This window comes from Triturus cristatus, chromosome 6 (genome assembly GCF_964204655.1).
Source record: "Triturus cristatus chromosome 6, aTriCri1.1, whole genome shotgun sequence".
Classification (NCBI taxonomy): Eukaryota; Metazoa; Chordata; class Amphibia; order Caudata; family Salamandridae; genus Triturus; species Triturus cristatus.
This window is the reverse complement of record NC_140589.1, coordinates 1563009635-1563028024: the sequence shown is the minus strand read 5'-3', so window position 1 is coordinate 1563028024 and position 18390 is coordinate 1563009635. Positions and strand designations below refer to the sequence as shown.

The window sequence follows — 18390 nt, the reverse complement described above, 5'->3', positions numbered from 1 at the left end:
ACAGTGGTGCGCTTTTAAAAAGCAAGCTAACAAAACTCTAATTTACAATAAAAACAAATGAAAACGTATCCTCAGCAGCAATCATTGTCTTTATAATTCAATAAAGGGTGCAGTCCTTTAAGTGGCTAATAAAAGTTCCTTTACAACTCCACAGTGACACCTGGTAACACTGTACGGTACTGCACCATTTCCTTCCTTTGTGGAATTTCATTTACTATTACTTATGCCGCTACTGGGATATTGTTAAACAAAATAAAACAAATAAACATTAGCATTTGCAATGCCAATGGCTCAATGTTTCACTGATGCGAGACCTATTGCATTGCAAATGCTTGTTTTTGGAGTGAGTGAAACTAAAGAGAAAAAAATAAATAGTCTCTGTGTCAGGGTGACTAGAAACGCTGTTCTCTTAGTGATTATGGTTAAAGCAATTAGAACTCATATTTGTAAAGAAACCATTACTGCCTTGACTCTGCAGTACATTTCCTTGATGTTCTTTGGGGTTGTGGCTACTGTTCGCTGCTACTCGGGAGCAGTCCCAACATTTCCTAAAAGGCTGCAATATAACCCCGAAATTACACACTACAGTAATAACTTTACATGCCTTGTTTTTTCTACGACCAGGAAGATGACTTTTATTAACAAATCTACACCAGTGGTTGGCACCTAGCATTAGGGCACGTGTTCTCGCTCACTAAAATCAAGCATGTTTGGATCACGGAAAACCCCCTCTTTTGCCTGGCTCATAAATAATATAGATATAGCTAAAATAAATATTGGCTCTTTAATTAAGAATGGGACTGACTTTCTCATAGACCTATTACAAACCTATTAATAAAACCTGCACTTAAACTGACTCATTTGATCCGGGCTGGATCCCCCCCCAACGTGGGATTACTGTATTATATATACCCTCTCGCCCACGCTCCAGCCTAGCATTAAGCAAAGTACAGCAAGAATGGGTAGCAGAGTTGGGCACCGAGATCTCAGAAGCGCAGTGGGCTTACTGCTATGCACGAACCAAGACAATATCGCAAAGCGGCAGGCACAGACTCATTCATTATAAATACATGCATAGAATGCACTATACCCCTGCTAGGATGTACAGATATGGTTTGAGAGAAGACAGCCGCTGTCCGTGATGCAGGGTAGATAATGCTGATTTCATGCACCTTCTTCGTACTAAGTTTCTCGGCGGAAAGACTGGAATACACTTCGGCCTTAAAGACAGCTTTGAAACACACAGTGCGTCCAGTTGAAAGTTGTTAACTAGAATCCAATTGAGTCAAGACTACACACGCTTGTCATTAGTGAGGCAGATCAGCGATTTCTAACACTGCCTACGAGTCATTTAAGCAACGTAGATAATGAGAAGAATTAACCCTTCTCCATTCTATGACCTATACAGCCGTCCTGAACACTGAGACAATGGATTAATGTCCAAAGCACGACATGTGCAACTATCTCATCCTCAGGTTACACCGTGCCTAGCCCTGATGAAAATTCTGTAAACATTGACCGGGATTGGAAACGCGTCGGCATTTCTTTTTCCTCGCCACAACGGACTTTCAGAAAATTCTGGACCTCTGGAGAGGGCGCATGATGTAAAGAGCAACCCCCAGAGGGGAAACAGCCTTTACCACGAAGGCTTTTCTACGCGTTAGGTTTACAACGGTACACTCACCTCGTAAACGTCTTTACAACGTGTATTACTTCCACGAACGTCTTTACGACGCAAGCAACGTCTTCACGGAACGTCTTCTTCCTCATCCGATTCAGTCCTTTTTTAGTGTTGCCGAAGACGTGAGAAAAAAGCAAAAAAAAGAAAAAGGGGGGCTCGGGGGCTTAACCCCTCCCCCCCCCCCCCAAAAAAAAATGCGTGGTAAAGGAATAATCGAGGTAAAGGATATGCGTAGAAAAATCATTCCGTTGTATCGCATGCGTGGTAAAGGCATGCGTTGCAACGGAATGCGTAGTAATGACATATATTCCCCCCAGAGTAGTATCTCCCCCATGTGGCTGCAGTTCCCATAAATACACCAAGTCAAAGGGCTTTTTGGAATTGCTTCACATTAAGAGTTGAACCAATTTTCTGCTGGTGTAATTCTATTGAACCTTTTGTATTATGTTTATCCACGTCTTTGATGACATTTGATTGCACATTTGAATTGTGATTTCAATTTACTTCTTCACTTAATACTTTTTATGTATTTCACATGTTTTGTATCTGTAATGTATTCAACTCTGACATGAGTGAAATGTCTACATACAATGTGTTGAACATACTAAGAATTGTGATCTAAATACTGAAAGCATATGAACTTAATAGTCTTTGCTTTTTGTCCCCCCTAAATAAATAGCGGCACAAAAGTCGACAGCCAGGTTGTTTTTTCTCTTTTACATGTTATATATACGTCCAGACCTGGCTTATCTTGGACGCAAACCCCCCCAGGTTTTCTCATTTCATGCACCTGGCATAGATTTGTCCAGGAGTGCGGGAATATAGGGGGGAGATATTCACTGCATTGAGCGATATGATGGGAGAGCAGCTGCATGATTCCCCGGTGGTGGCTTTGTTGGGATATGACAAAGACATTTCCAAACCCAGCAGAAAGCTAGCGGATATTGGTATCCTGTTGGCAAAACGAAGAATAGCCATGCACTGGATGCAGGGGCCAATACCTACCCTGCGAGACTGGCACACGGACCTGGCATATTGCTCCACACACTCCGACACTTTACCGATGGACCATTTTAATGGATGTCGCTGGGGCGCAACTTGTGAGGTGCACAAACTGGTTGTTGTTCCTATGTTAATGTTCTGCTGCAATAATGCAATGGACTAAGGATGTAACCAGCCTATACATATAATATGCTTCGCTCTCTCTTTCCTGTACAGATCAGTAAGAAAAACACATGTCATATTGCTGTAATGAAAATAAGATAAATTAAAAAAAATTTAAAAAAAAAACAACAAAAAACTGCACTTGACTAGATTCTAAAGTTAACCTCATGGCTTTATTCAAAAATTGTATCATTAAAGAAAGCAACAATATTCATTATTAAATCACAAGAATTAGCATAATTATAAGTATCTAAATACATATGCAAAATAGACCTGCAGAGAATCTGTCTCCCATGAGAGCTCTAAAGATCACTGCAGAACTACTACTACTGGCTCTCCTCCAAAATACCAATATAATATAATGTTTTAGGAACATAATGCACACACATTTTCATAGCATGACATCACATAGAAGGATTGGATTAAAAATGTTTAATTCATGACAACCAATAAATGTATTATTTGGCATAAGACCCCTAGAAACTAATACTTCCTAAAGCTGTACATGTTTAATTACGGAAATACAATCATGCATTATGAACAGGGCCGGACTGGGAGCCCAAAGCAGCCCTAGCTATTTTCTCGGATGGGCCCATGGGAACCACTGCTTGGCCCGGGAGACAGGAAACGCTTGCTTGCTGATTTTGTTACTGGGAGCCAATATTGTAGTACATCCCCCACCCTTCTAGCCTTCTGGAGAAACTCCTGATGCCCAGTACCACCAGTCCGGCCCTGATTATGAAACACAGGAATGTAACTGCTTGTTCAAGTAAAGCAGAGGTTGGACAAGTAATCTTGAACTTGTTACAGAAAATCCTCCTTCCCTCCAGAGAATATTATGATACATTTGTATAAGGATCAAAAAATCAAAGGAGGGAGTGAAGAGGAAAAAGTTAGAATCGTCCTCCTCTTGATACTGTTATCCAACATAGGGATTCTACCATGTATTATGTGAATATATATGCACCCATGTGTGTGCTGCTATTTTTTTTTTTATTTGAAGTGTTTAGTCATACGTGAAAAATGGTGCAAAAGGATCAGAGCTCCTTCTCTCAATTTGTGGGAAGGGCAATGTTTCAAAAAATTGTAAAATACCCCTCACACACTGAAACCTGATTCAGTGTCATGCTTCATCATTGGGGTCTTCCCGCCCCTGTACGGGACGGGGCCTGCTACGACTTACGTAGACGCAGGAGCACTTTATTCAGTGATTGGTGAGTATGTTTTTTGCGTGGGATCGTGAAAAGAAAATGTGAGATGCTTAAAAATTCTCTGGCTAGTGGAACATAAAATACTTTAGTGTCTTCCCTGGCTGAGAATAGTAAAAGTCAGGAGGTGTAGATGGTGTACTATAATGAGTCACCTCCTACAAGGTCGACATGTTTCAGAAGCCATCCCCTTGGCTTTCTTCCTCAGGACCAAAAAAACGATCCCTGTTACACCTCAATGGGTGATAGAATAAATGTACATATGCCTGATAGTCACAAACACTGTCCTTTGTTCCCTGTTATAGGAGTAGAAAAATATACCACTTGTATATCTTAAGAACCTGAAAAGAAAATTATTTTGGATAAATCATGACTTTCATCATTTATCTTTATCTATTCACATCACCATCACGTGGAAGGTTTTAAGCTTTTTTGTGATACATTTCTCTTGTGCAACTCTGTTGTAGGTAATGGTACCATTTGGTAAATATCCTCTACTCATAAATCATCTGAAAGAACACTCCTTGTGATTTCTAGTGCCCAGTATCTCATTTACTCAACATTCTATCATACATATGTATCTCCTAGCAAGATACATCTTATGTTACAATACATTCATACAAAAAGGAAGTATATGTACACTCTGATTGTGCCCCAAAAGGTTACAGATTAATGATCACAGCAAACGAGCACTTGCATTCGTACTCCCATGACAGGCCTTGGAAAAATGGGAGATGTTTGGCAAAAGTCTGTGCACTTGTCCTTTTTAAACTGTGATCTCACGGTGTGTCTTTTTTTATTTTAAAAAAAAAATATGGTATTCATGCTCTCAAAAGGACGTGCCATATTACATACTTAAGAATTTTATCGTTATCGCTCCATGAGCTCACACGAGCGGTGTAGGGTGCCTTCAAATAGACACTGTGGGTATTTTAAAAGAACTGAAGGAAAAACAAGGTTTTAACGCCAGGGTGGTTTTTAAACAAACAAGTGTGGTCTCTTTGGCTTTTTTAAGGACATGCCATTGTCCTACTTACATGCTGGAAGGAGCGCGATCACCAAAGGAAGTACCTTCTCATGGCTCGTCGGAACCTAACTGAGGTTTACCAGAGCCCGGTCTTTTAAAGTGCAAGGAGGCATGCTTGATAGGAAACAGGTGTGGCTGGAAACACTAGACCTTAAAATTTTAAAGATGGCCGCCGGTAAATGGACCCAAAACCAGGTTCATTTTGATCCACTTGCTGTTGGAACGATTAACACTGAATAGGTTGAAAAAACACTACACCTTGGAATTTTTAAAGATGGCTGCCGGTAAATGGACCCAAAACAGGGTTCATTTTGATCCACTTCCTATTAGAACGATTAACACTGAATAGGTTGAAAAAACACTAGACCTTGGAATTTTTAAAGATGGCTGCCGGTAAATGGACCCAAAACAGGGTTCATTTTGATCCACTTCCTCTTGGAATGATTAACATTGAATCAGTTGAAAAAGCAAGCATATATTTGTTTGTTTTGAGGATTATTTTGGAGGAGTTTCAAAAGGCAGCCAAATGGAGGTTGAATTCAAAGGAATTATTAAACAAAAAAGAAAAACAAATTGCTGTGCTAGAGACATCGCAGACATGCATTCATGTATGTGGGTTTTTTGAAAAAACACGGGGGGGTCAAATTATGAAAAATTGAAAACCTAATGAAAAAAAAGGTAAATAATAAATCCCAGCAGTAGAACGCTAGAGGCATAGAAAAATATTAACTGGAAACATTTTCCTGTCAGAGGATAAGGATTGAAAAGCAAAAACCATGTATATTTAAAAATAAAGTGTGTGTACACTCAGGTTTCATAAATTATAGTTTCTCTAAAAAAGAAGAAAAAGGAAGAAACCCAGTTTCCAAGGGCATAAACCTCCTCTTTGTTCAGTATTCGTTATGGGGGTGATTGTAGTACTGTATACTCCTTATGAGTCTGCAACTTTTTGGTTGATCATTAGTTGCCAGGGGATTCCTGTGTTAGATTTTGTATACATCAGAGCTGGTTCCAAGGAATCTCATTGTTCAGGCCTTTCTCATGAGTCCTCAAACGGAACGCCCACCGTTGTTCTTTTTCGAACAAATACCTTTCGTTTTGGATTTGTTCGATTACTGTCCATGAGAGATCTTCCCACTTATGGTCTTTTTCCAAAAAATAGGCTGCCATTTTGGTGGTACTCTTTTTGCATTTAATGTTACTTTTGTGTTCCCCTATCCTTACCTTGACAGGGCGTGTGGTTATTCCTACGTATTCCAAAAGACACGGGCACATGATCAGATAAACCACATTTTTTGAATTGCATGTTGTGAATCTTGTTTGGTCCCATTTGGTTCCATCATGGAACAAGATTTCTCTTTGCGGGGAGGGCTAGGGGATCTACATTTCGACCGCTCTCTCCAATATTGGAGCTACATAGGGCAAAAGGACTAGGAGCGGCCCTATATGGGGCCGATTTTTTGGGGGGGGCTGGAGAACCATGAGGACCTAGGGGCATATGTATGAAAATCAGAATTTGCAATTCTCAAAATGCGATTTTTAGCGAATCGCATTTTGAGAATCGCAAAATGCGATGTAAATAAAAAAATCACAAAATATTTGCAATTACCAAAAATTCGCAGAATTTGATTGCGAACTCACTATTAGCGATTCCTTAATTGCGAATTCGCGAATAAGGAATCGCAAAAATAGAGAATCTGCAATTCAGGTGCAGCTTGATGACATCACACCCAAGAAGTGTGACTGCCCATGCTGTTCCTGATTTCTTGAGGCTGTGTGAGAGGCTGGGAGGAGAAGGAAACAACTGTGTACTGCAACTCCAACACTTCCAAATGGATCCCCAGGAGAAAGAGAAGGATAAGGAGGAGGCTGGGAGGAAAAGGAAGCAAAAGTTCAGCGAGAGGGAGCAGAAGGTGCTCATAGAAGAAATGGTCCTCAGCCCTGAGTTGCTCTTTGACAATAAATCACTCCATGTGCCAGTCATAAAAACGAAAAATATGGCTGGACATCCGGGCAAAGGTCAATGCCATCGGTGTGACCCTGCGCTTTGTGGGTGACCTGCGCAAGCGCTGGTTAGATATGCACTCCAAGTCCAAGGACAAGGTGGCAAACAGGCTTAAAGGGGCAAAGAAGACTAGTGGGAGAACATCCACTAAAACAGAATCTATGCCCCTTGAGGAGTTGGTGGAGACCCCTCTACAGCCAGAGAGTGTCAGTGGTGTTGCTGACATCGACAGCTCTGACCCTCCCAACACCAGACAAGGTAAGATGCATGCCAAATCATCCCTGACACATTAATATCTCAATCACACACTCAGGAATGCACCAACTACAAAGTAAAAATGCAACTCCATTACACCTTTTCCAGCACACCCAGCAATGCATCATGGGAGATGTAGTCACACGCATCATACAGAGGAGCAATGAGACACAGCAATGTAGAATCAGCATGAGTAAATCAGTAAACCCAAAATCAGAAAACTTTATTCATTGAAAAATGTGAAGCAGAACACACAATTAAAATTTGCCTTTTCATTTACAGTTCTACCTGAAACATAGGATGACAGTTCAGGAGCTGAGGAGGCAGCACATACAGAGGACAAGGCAGGGCAAGAGGACGCCGAAGACACCGCACTGCCAACACCTGTCCCACGGAGACGGCTTTATAATGTGCCTCCACTTCCACTGTTAGAGGCAGAACCACAGTCCACAGGGGATGAGGCCTAGCCAGACCAAGGACAGCGTGCAGCACAGGTCCAACAACAGCCCTCTGTGCACTGTATGGAGGAAACATGCGGGACACGCAGGCGCAGGACGACCACCAGCGCAGCTGCTGTTGAGGATCACACGGTGTTTGCCAGACTGGAAGGCACCATGGTAAAGGTACAGCGCCTGCGAACAAAATCAATACGGTCGATATAACGGCAGCTGGTGTCTATCAACCACAACCTGAGTGACATGAGGGAGGGCTTCAGGGAAATGACGGGCACAATTAAAGAACTGTGTGCCACAATGAAGAGAGACCAGGCAGCCAGACACAGGGGGAGACAACGTCTCTACAGCCATCTGGACACTTACAGCAAGGCGGTCAACAGCCTGTGTACTGCCACTTCCATGCTGTCACGCCGCTCTGTAAGCATGCAGGTTGAAATGGCACACTGCAGCCAGGATGTGGCCAAAGGGTTGGTGCAGGTGACAAATACTGTGGAACAGTTGCAGACAGCTACCATTGATGGCACAGGACTCCTGGGCTCGGGATGGCGAGGAGCTGTCAAGCAGATGTAGCATCACTCCACCAATCGCCAAACCCAGACGGCGCAGTGTGAGGCAGGGAACAATACCGGATGCCTCAAGGGAGAGCAGTCAGCACCATGAGCGTGCGATAGCAGGACATGCACGCATAAAATAAACTGGCACCACGGAAGAATGCCAATGGGTGAAGCAACCCATTGCATGTTGACTTTAGTTTGGCCTTCATCCATGCACTGTGAGCATAACATGTGCAACATCTTGTGACACACATAAAGTGTGTGTTTAGGCTGTGTGACTGATATTTTCTTGCAGGTAAAGGAATAATAAAACACAGTCATGCACAAATCATCTTTTGCATTGTGTCATCATTACTCACCTAGAAATATTTTTTGGGTTATCTCATCACGTCTCTGTCGGCCGGCATCTGCCCCTACACCACCTGCTGGTCTGCAATGTGGACCTGGGCCCTCATCCTCAGATGAATCTGTATCAGTGTGTTCAACTGGAATGCCTTTTTTTGTTGCTATGTTGTGGAGCATGGCACAAGTAGCCACAATCTTGCAGCAGGTATCTGGGCTGTATTGTAGTGCTCCTCCGCTTTTATGTAGGCAGCGGAACCGGCTCTTTAGTATCCCAAATGTCCGCTCAATTTCACAGCGCGTAGATTTGTGTGCGCAATTATATCATAACTCCCTTGCATTGGCTGGATTGAGGTACAGTGTTAGGATGAAGTCTCGCACAGCATATGCACTGTCTCCTACAGGATGAAAGACATGAGGTCAATCACTTCAGAACCTTACTGTATGTTAGATTGTTAGACATGCATTTACCTAGTAGGTAGCCCTCACCAAAATCGCCACCACTGAGACGTCTGTATAGCCCACTGTGCTTAAATATTAAGGAGTCGTGTGTACTGCCAGGGTATTTCGCAACAATATCGGTAATGATATATTTGGCATTGCAGATAACCTGTATGTTGAGTGAATTATAAGATTTGCTGTTCCTGAATACATACTCATTGTTTGATGGGTGAGAGAGGCTACATGGGTTCAATCTATGCAGCCAATGATATGGGGAAATTGGCAATCTGGTAGAAGTCCTGTTTTGTTTGCTGTAATGCCTATTGTGTGCTGGGGAATTGGATGTGATGATGTAGCCTCTGTACCATTGGATCCAAGAATGCATGGAACAAGCGCGACAGGCAACTCTGGGAGGGCCCTCCTGCTGTTGCTATCACCCCATGGAAACTCCCTGATGCCAGTAACTGCAGTGGACACAGGACCTGCACATGGGTTGGAATGGTTTGGGTCCTGCGTGTTGGGTTTTCCAGCAAGGGTTTTAGCTCATCTATCAAGTCCATAGTGGTAGCTGAGTTCAGCCTATGCTTCTCATGGATCTCCTCGTCAGTCTGCTGGAACAGAGTGATGCGCACTCTGAAGATCCGTTCCTGTTGCCTCCTTCTCTGTGCTGCAGCTCGAATTCGCATCCTTCCGGCTATCAAATACAGCACTGCCATTGTGGAAGTCTCTGTTGCACTGTGGGCTTGTTTAAATAGGTTGCACCTGGTTACCACCTGCCTTGAGTTGGTGGTAAAATCCATGTGCAAAATTAAATTTTTCATGAATTTGCAATTTGCGATTTTGTTTTTATACATTTCTTTGCGAATTCGCAATTTGCGATTACGCTATTTGCGATTATCGCAAATAGCGTGTCGCTGATTGCGATTTCGCAAATATTATTCGCAATTTTTGGGCCTCGAAAATTGGTAAAAGCAAATTTTGTGAATACCTGTTTTGCACTGCGAACCTATGTTATACGTAGGACAGGTCTATTTTGCGATCCCAAACACATTTTTTTTGCGATTCGCAGTGTTTGCGACCTCAAAATCGCTTGATACATATGTCCCCTAGTCCTTGCTGAGAACAAATTCATTAAGGCGATTCTCAATCTTCCCGTGAATACTCCCCTTCTACCGCTAAGACTTGACCTGGGTCTTAAATCCATTAACAACTTTACCATTCTTAAGGCACTTTTGTTCTGGGTAAGGATATGGACCCGATGAAGGAGGCTTTAGAAGAGCTACTGATCCTTCAAAAACGAACAGGCTGCCTTGCTTGGTTTAACAAGATCAAGGAATGGTTCTCTAAACTAGGACTGGGGCCCATGTGGGAGGACCCGGGGCTATCATGACAAAAATGGTTCCTCTCTTCAAAAAAAGGTTCTGGGAGTATGTGGACACACAATGTATTGATGGTAATGCACATGGCACTTTAACTTCTCATTTTATAAATGTAAAAGGATGGTTTGGTTTTGAAATGTTTATGGATGATATCGAACTTCCTCAGGCAAGAGCTCTGTACATTCAATTCAGGTACGGAGTTCTCCCCCTAAATTCTAGGAAATGCACCTGGGACAACACATCTGTAACATCCTTGTGGCGACCTGTCATTCTTTTCCTGAGACCCTTGGACAATTTGTTTTTTTTTGTCCTTCTTACGCTGATCTCCCGAAAAATTGGTTAATCCCTCCCTGCTGTTTGCTTTCTTTTTCACGCCCCACCGATGCTTTACGCATTTTTAGGTCGGATACCAAAAGGTGGGTAGTATTCACAGTTTCGAAATATTTGCTCTATGCTTGGTGGAAGAGGTTAAAAGTGATTAATCATGACTTTGTGAAATCAAAATGAACATGTAAGCCACCTGGTTATGGGGCTTCCAATGGATTACTGGGGTATAGAATCATGGTACTCTCATAACATAGATTCTCTGAAATGTTGAATTCGTCTCTTTTAAATATCTTTGAAAATGTTTAAATCTTTTGTAAAATTTTAATACTGCCATAGGTATGTGATAGCCTGTTTTAAAATTATTTTATCTATGATGTAATGAAATAATATACTGTTTGTATTGGTTGTGAACTTTTACGATGTAAATGATCATATTATTGATTTGAATAAATAATTTCAAATATTTTATATTAATTTGAAAAAGAGATAGTAAAATCATTACATGTTATCTGTACACCTAGGTTCAGTTATCAATGCAGTCCATATAAGACAAATGATGAGTTAACGGTTATAATAGTACGCAGTTAGCAGTGACATTATTTCAGTATTCGATATATTAATGAAAATGTAGTCGGAGACAGTTAACAAGAGTGTGCTATAGACAGGAAGTTAAAGGAAAGGGAGAGAAGCAGGGAAGGAAGAGTAGTATTCGACGTATTGTGAAACAGATGTGATGTAATGTTATGACTCAACTCTTTAAAATAAAAAGTGTAATGTGGTGACAAAATTAGGGAACATTAAAGCTTGTAGTATTTGATGACAAGTTTCAGGCTGTGAATTTCTTTTAATGTGACATCATTGTCATAATTGTATTTAAAACGATTTGCTTCCATATAATTGGCAATTAACTGTCCCTCGTTTTTCCTTAATTAATGTGATTTATTTGATTAAGTTGCTAGAAGGCGAAAATACAAAGTGGAGCAAAAAGCACCAGAAGAATGTCCACAGGCTCGAAAAAAACTGTCTCCTGTAGATGACTCCGTAAGAAACGAAGAATGTGAGAAGGAGCATCAGAAAAGGAGCAGAATTCAAACTGAGCCGAAGGGCCACACAGCAGTACTGAAGGTACAGTATGAGTATATTTTCCTTAAATTGAGGGGGGTCTCCAACCTTTTCCTCAGTGAGAGCTACTTCTGATCAGTAAAATTCATCATGAGCTACTGAAGGCTAATTAGCTTGTGCATTGGTACCAGCCCCCCCCCTAAATCCAGCTTCAATGTTGTTGAGCCCAATGTCGATAGTTACAGATAATATGGTTTGCACAAAGTATTTTGACTAGGGACACTATGACACGCCTCCTATATGTTTCAAAGAGAGCGTGGTCTGTGGGAATATATATGAACATTTGTGCTTATGAATGAGATATATCTGTATGGGTGACTGAGAGCCTGTGTCATATGTACTTGTGGCACAGGACATACCTTTCTTATTATGTGGCACTATTACATGTATAACCATTTTTTTTTAATTGGGAGAAATTTAAAGTGCAGAAAAATGCTCTGCAAAAATGTTTAAAATATGTAACATTTCTCTGCACTATAAATTTTTCCCAAGGAAATGAATGCCTGTATTTCTTAGTAATAAATTTGACACAGTTACTGCAAGAAAAATACCTGCTGTGTGTAAAAGTGACACTTCAAAATGGGAGATAATTAAACTGAAGAGTTAACCTTATGTTTATATGGATTCCATAAAACCCATCTTTTAAATGTTGTCCCATTTCCAAGTGTCACATTTACAAACAGCAGGCATCCTGCTGTCTACTGGCTACAGGGAGCAAGAGGCCTGCTGTTTGTAAATGCAACACTTTGAAATGGAAGAAAATTAAAATGAGGAGTTCACATAATAATTATGGTAACTTTCATTTTAATTTTCTCCCATTTAAAAGTGGTCAGAAACATAATTTTGTTCACATGTTCCTATATTTAGTTGACCAGACCTTTTATTTAGGAGTTAAAAGCCTAAGTGCTTCAGTTCTTCACCTTCGTGCCCCAGAAAGGGTCATAAATCTGTCTGAGCACTGGTCATTATACGGCACTGCTATTGGGCTTTGGGGGTGATATTCAGACCACAAGGAGTATAGTCTGTTTTGTTCTACAATTTGTAGTTGAACGGTAAAACGCTCGCCTCACAGCATGTTCTTGTAGAATTCACAGTTTTATCAACTGTTTAGGAGCACACTTTTTTGGAGGACAGTTAGACTTCTTGTTGCACATAATTCATTTTGATCATTACTTTTAATAAGGAGCTTACTTCTCACTCTTCATTTTTAAATGACATGTATACCTTAACGCCACCTCCTCCATTTTACAACTTACTCCGAGCAGTTGAAATGTAGACCAGAGGGAAAAATTTGATTTTAAAGCATTCTTTGAGAATGAAGGGGCAAAACATTTTCGAACATTTACCCAAGATAGTACCGGATGAAGAAAAAGAGTTTAATGACTATGAGGAAGCTATTAAATGTCTAGAAACTGATTTTGATAAACCATCAAGCCTTATTGTTAAAAGACATACATTTGTTTCTATGGAACAATATGTATCTAAGTCATTTGACATGTATGTGGCATCGTTACGTGTTTTGGCTGCAAGGTGTGAATTTAGTAACTTCATTGATCAGTTGATAAGAGATCAATTAGTTACCAGATATTTCAGAAAAAGAATACAAGAGCGCCATCTAACTTATAAGGACCCTTCCATCGATTAAACAATTGATATTGACGACAGCATTCAGGATTGTAAGGAATATTTGAAGGAATTAAGTTAATCTTCACCACAGACTGTTGCTGTTGTTAAAAAGAGAAAACCAGGAATATCTGCGTTTCCATTTGGATCTGGTTTGCAACAAAAGAATAGAATGACATCTGCTTATTCTTATGTCAGATGTGGGTTCAAATCGCAGATGGCCTCTTTCAAGCAATGCCCAGCATTAGGGAAGGAGTGTAATAATGGTGATGTTATGGGATATTTTGCAATGGTTTGTCGAGGCATGAAGAAGATGAAATTTGATTCTGTGTTAGAGGAGAAACCTGAACATTATCTAAAGAGATGGGTAAAATAGTACTCTGTGTTCAACTGCGTGAAAAAGATGTTTGTAAAGATCCCATTGACAGTTTAATTTTGAGTGAAGTCATAATCCCACTTGTAACAGATTCTGGTTCTAAGAGTGCTATTATTTTGTGGCTGTTTGTGAAAATGGATTTATGCAAGATTTGTTTACTTCCAAATGTTAATCCTGGGGGCTATAACTTAGTTAAAATAGATTTGCAGGGATATTTCTAATCTTCGTTACAATTCAAAGTGTGTGTTGTTGTGTGTAAGGTGTATGCATCATTTGCACGACCCAATATTTTAGGTTGGCACCATCATGGTTGTCTGGGGCTTTAGCTGAGACCTTATTGTTACCCTTAAGTTTTATTTGTGAGTAAGATTGAAGGTCATCCTTTGAGAATAGAAGCAATCTTGGAGCACCATGAGGACATTTTCAATGAAGAACTTGGAATGGTTAGCAATTTTGAACACTTCATTAAGGTGAATGAATAAAGTTTGCCAAATAAACATTATAAATGAGTTTACTGAACTTATAAACAATTTGTATAAAGAGGGTGTTATTCAGCTGACTGATTACTCTGTGTGACTATCTTCAATTGTGGTAGCTCTTAAAAAGAACAATGAGCTAAGAATGTGTATGAATCTGAGGAGATTAAACAAAGCCATCTTGATAGATGATCACCAGTTTCTGAAAATTGATGAATTGATAATGCCCTGGAGTTGGACTTCTGTTTTGTTTTGACAAATTTTATTGTATTCTGCCTATCATCTGCTTGAATTGAGGCATGTTAGAATTTTCTTACTCCGGATGGTGTTTTTCAGTTTTGTAGAGTACCATTCGGGAGGATCAGACCGATCACAACCATAGGTTGGATTTGGCATTAAAGGCTATGGCTGATAGGAGCTTAAGGTTAAGGAAGGAAAATGTGTTATTGGAGTGAAAAAAGTTATATATTTGGGACATGTGGTGTCATGCAAGGGAATCACACCTAGACCTGGATTGTTGAAAAGGATTGTTGAAGTAGCTAGGCCTAAAGATCAGGATGATCTTCTCACTTTTATGGGCATGTCTGAGATCTACGTAAAATGTATGCACCTTTGCTGAGTTTTTACCAGGGAAAAAAGTGCTGTTCAGTGTGGATGCTAGCAATGTTGGTATAGGGTTGGTTTAGACACAAGAGTATGTGAGTCATGAAAATGCTATTGCTTTTATCTCACGTACCCTAAAACCACAGAAGTGAATGTATCTTGTAGAATGTGAGGTGTTAATCTGTGCGTGAACTGTTAAACCCTATGTTTGAAGGAATCAATCTTTGGGGGTCTTAATTTATCATCAGAAGGGATCACACACCATTAATTCCTATTTGAAATGGTTGCAATGTCAAAACCGTCAAGGCCACAGCTAGATTGGTCCTGCCTAATTGTAAGCTTTTGGAACATAACTTTGAAGTGGTGTACATTAAAAGTGGGAAAAATAAGAAGGCAGACTATTTATCACTTCTTCTGATTTCTCAGGAATCTGTGGTAGGTATGCATGTTGGGCTAGAAATGATGAGAAGGATGTTGAATGTTTGGTTGCTAATATCTGTTGGCCTAATGTGGGGTGTGTAACTGAACAACAATGGAGGGATGGTGTTAAAAACTGGGTTTCTGGTTGGCAGAGGTATGCTCCCTGTCCAAACAGGAACCACAATCCTAATCAGGGTAAGTAAGATAAACACCATAAATCAAGCTGCGCTCCCCCTCTGGTAGCTTGGCACAGATCAGTTAGGCTTATCTTAAGAGGTAATAACAATAATAAAATCATTTATAAAGCGCCTGGTTACACCAACTGGTGTGTCCCCCGCTAGGAGCTACTACATAAGTTGTACAGCAGGGACAGCTACGGACATACAAAACTCACTACTGAAATAGCCAATTTTTTTATCCTTTCCGGAAGACGATTTCCGATGGCTCAGCTCGAAGAAGAGGGGATAATGTATTCCAGTTTTTGGCTGCCAGGTAGCCAAATGAACGTGCACCCATTCTCGCTCTATTTATTTTAGGAGCTATGAGCATTTGAGCCTCTGTTGATCTAAGGTGATGTTTCTGGTTATAGGAGGTAAGAAGATCATGCAGGTAACTAGGTCTCTTGCCCTGCAGACTCCAGTAGCAAAAGCACAAGGCTTTAAAGATAATTCTTTTGTTGACAGGCAGCCAGTGCAGAGAGTCCAGGGTTTTCACAGAAGAGGCTCTCTTTGGTAGGTTAAGAGCTAGGCGGGCTGCCGCATTCTGAATACATTGCAGCCTATGAAGACCTTTTTTTTGTTGCTCCCAGGTAGAGGACATTTCCATAGTCCAGCTGGGACGTAACAAGAGTATGAACCAGGTTTTCCTGGCTGAGATGGAGAGGATTTCCAGAGTTTTCTTCAACATTTCGAGGATTCCAAAACATTTCCCTGTAACCTTCCTAGTGTGGCTCTCGAAAGAGAGTTTGGGGTCAAGCCAGACTCCCAGATTTTTAACTTCCTCTTTAGGGATCGGCGTGGGACCCAACATCTGGGGCCACCATGCTGAGCACCAGATGGAAGGGGACTTCCCTACAACCATGACCTCAGTTTTACTGCCGTTCAACTTGAGACAATTGCTTTACATCCAGATAGAAAGGATGAAAACTGGGTAGCTGCATCCTCTGAGTTATGGGATAGAGTGACAACAAGCTGCGTGTCATCTGCATAGGACACAATGCTAACATTGTGCTTTTCCACAATCTCCGCCAGGGGTCTGATATAAAGATTGAAAAGAGTTGGGCTCAGAATTGAGCATTGTGGGACCCCTTGTGAGAGCGGCATGCTTTTTCGACACATGCGGTCGCCGTGCAACTTGAAGGCTGCGATCCTGTAGGAAGGATGTCATCTACTTTAGAGATGCTCCATCCAGCCCACCTGACTAGAGTTGCTGCAGGAGCAGTTTGTGGGATACTGTGTCAAAGGCTGCGCTGAGGTCCAGCAGGATCAAAGTTGCAGTCTGACCAACATCCGCACACCTGCGTAATGTCTCCGGGGTGAGGAATAATGCTGACTCCGTAGAGTATGCGGCTCTGAAGTCTGATTGCGTGGGGTGGAATAGATTGTGTCGATTAATATATTCAACCAATTGCATGTTCACCACCTTCTCTGCTATTTTACTAAAGTAAGGCAGGAGTGAAATGGGACACAGATTATCCAACAAACCTGTATATTGTATATTTTAGATAAGCAAAGAATTTGACAATCTGGTGGCACAGCTCTGGAGAACTAATGGCAGAAGTCATAGTTCTCTCTAAAGAGGATAAGTCTTTATGGGTGGCAAATAGTTTTCTAGAAGAGTTATCCGCCTGCTCTATTCTGTCATTATAGTAGGCGGTGCACATTTTTTTAATAAGAGAATGGTAATTTTTTGTGTTAACATATAAGCATCCTTATTACCCTTGGAGAAATCTTTCCTCTATTGGCGCTCTAGGCATTTGCAAGATTTTTTAACTAACCTTAGTTCTTCGTCTTTGAGGGGTATTGATGGTCCATGGAGCAACTACATCCAGTGTTTTTGTGATCCACTTGTCCACTGCTAAGTTGGCGGCATTAATGTCTTCTCTCAATTGGGACCGATTCTGCTGTAGTGCTCAAGTAAAGCTGTCAGCATTGAATCTGGTCCATTTTCTACATGGAGTAGTTGAACTTATTCTAGGTGTACGAGGATGTTTGGCTAGTGGAATAGAGAAAAAAACACAAGATGGTGATCAGACCAGGAAACTGCAATCAGGGCTTCCGCCACTAGCTCTCGGCAGTTGGCGAATATGGGGTCCAGTGCATGACCCAATTGATGTGTCGGATACGTGGATTTGAGCTCGAGCTGAATGCATAAAGTATTTGTGCAACACTTCGAACAGTAACACAGAGAAAACACCACAAAAAGTGTCTTCACCAGTTTAGAAAAATACATTATGATTTTATAAATAAACAACAAAAATCCAATAGAAAGAAGTTATTACTTTTTAAAGCTTAAAAGTGAAAAATAGCGCTTATAATCAGTAAGCGCCTATGGGGTTATCTGGTCACACTGGACCGGGGCAAAGTCAAGAGTTCAGGCCGATCGCGATGGAATGCTTGCTGGATACAGAAGCCACACAAGGCTTGCTGAACAAAAGTACCTTGATGTGGGTCGCAACAGCGAGATGCAGGGTGCAGCCGAACAATGCACTGATTTTCTGCACACAATAATACACCAATTCCAATGACGGAGCACCGGGTCCGATATGCGTTTGTTCCGAAGCTGATGCGCTGGGTTTCTCCACGCAGTCGAGGGTATGCGTTGATCGGTTCTCTGCAGTGGCGGTGATGCAGTGGTTCTGATTTGTTTCCTATAGCAATGTGGTGGTTTCAAATGTGATGCACCGTTTCTGTTCCTGACACAGTGGCGATGC

At 41.1% G+C, this 18390-nt stretch overlaps 1 protein-coding gene across 1 annotated transcript in view; it reads left to right on the top strand.

Moving 5' to 3' along the window:
* APLF (aprataxin and PNKP like factor) overlaps window positions 1-18390 on the top strand; it is a 702995-nt gene that overhangs the window by 423662 nt on the left and 260943 nt on the right. The window contains exon 6 of the mRNA XM_085612712.1: window positions 11791-11963. Coding sequence (XP_085468838.1) covers window positions 11791-11963 — 173 coding nt within the window. The remainder of the gene's footprint in view (window positions 1-11790; window positions 11964-18390) is intronic.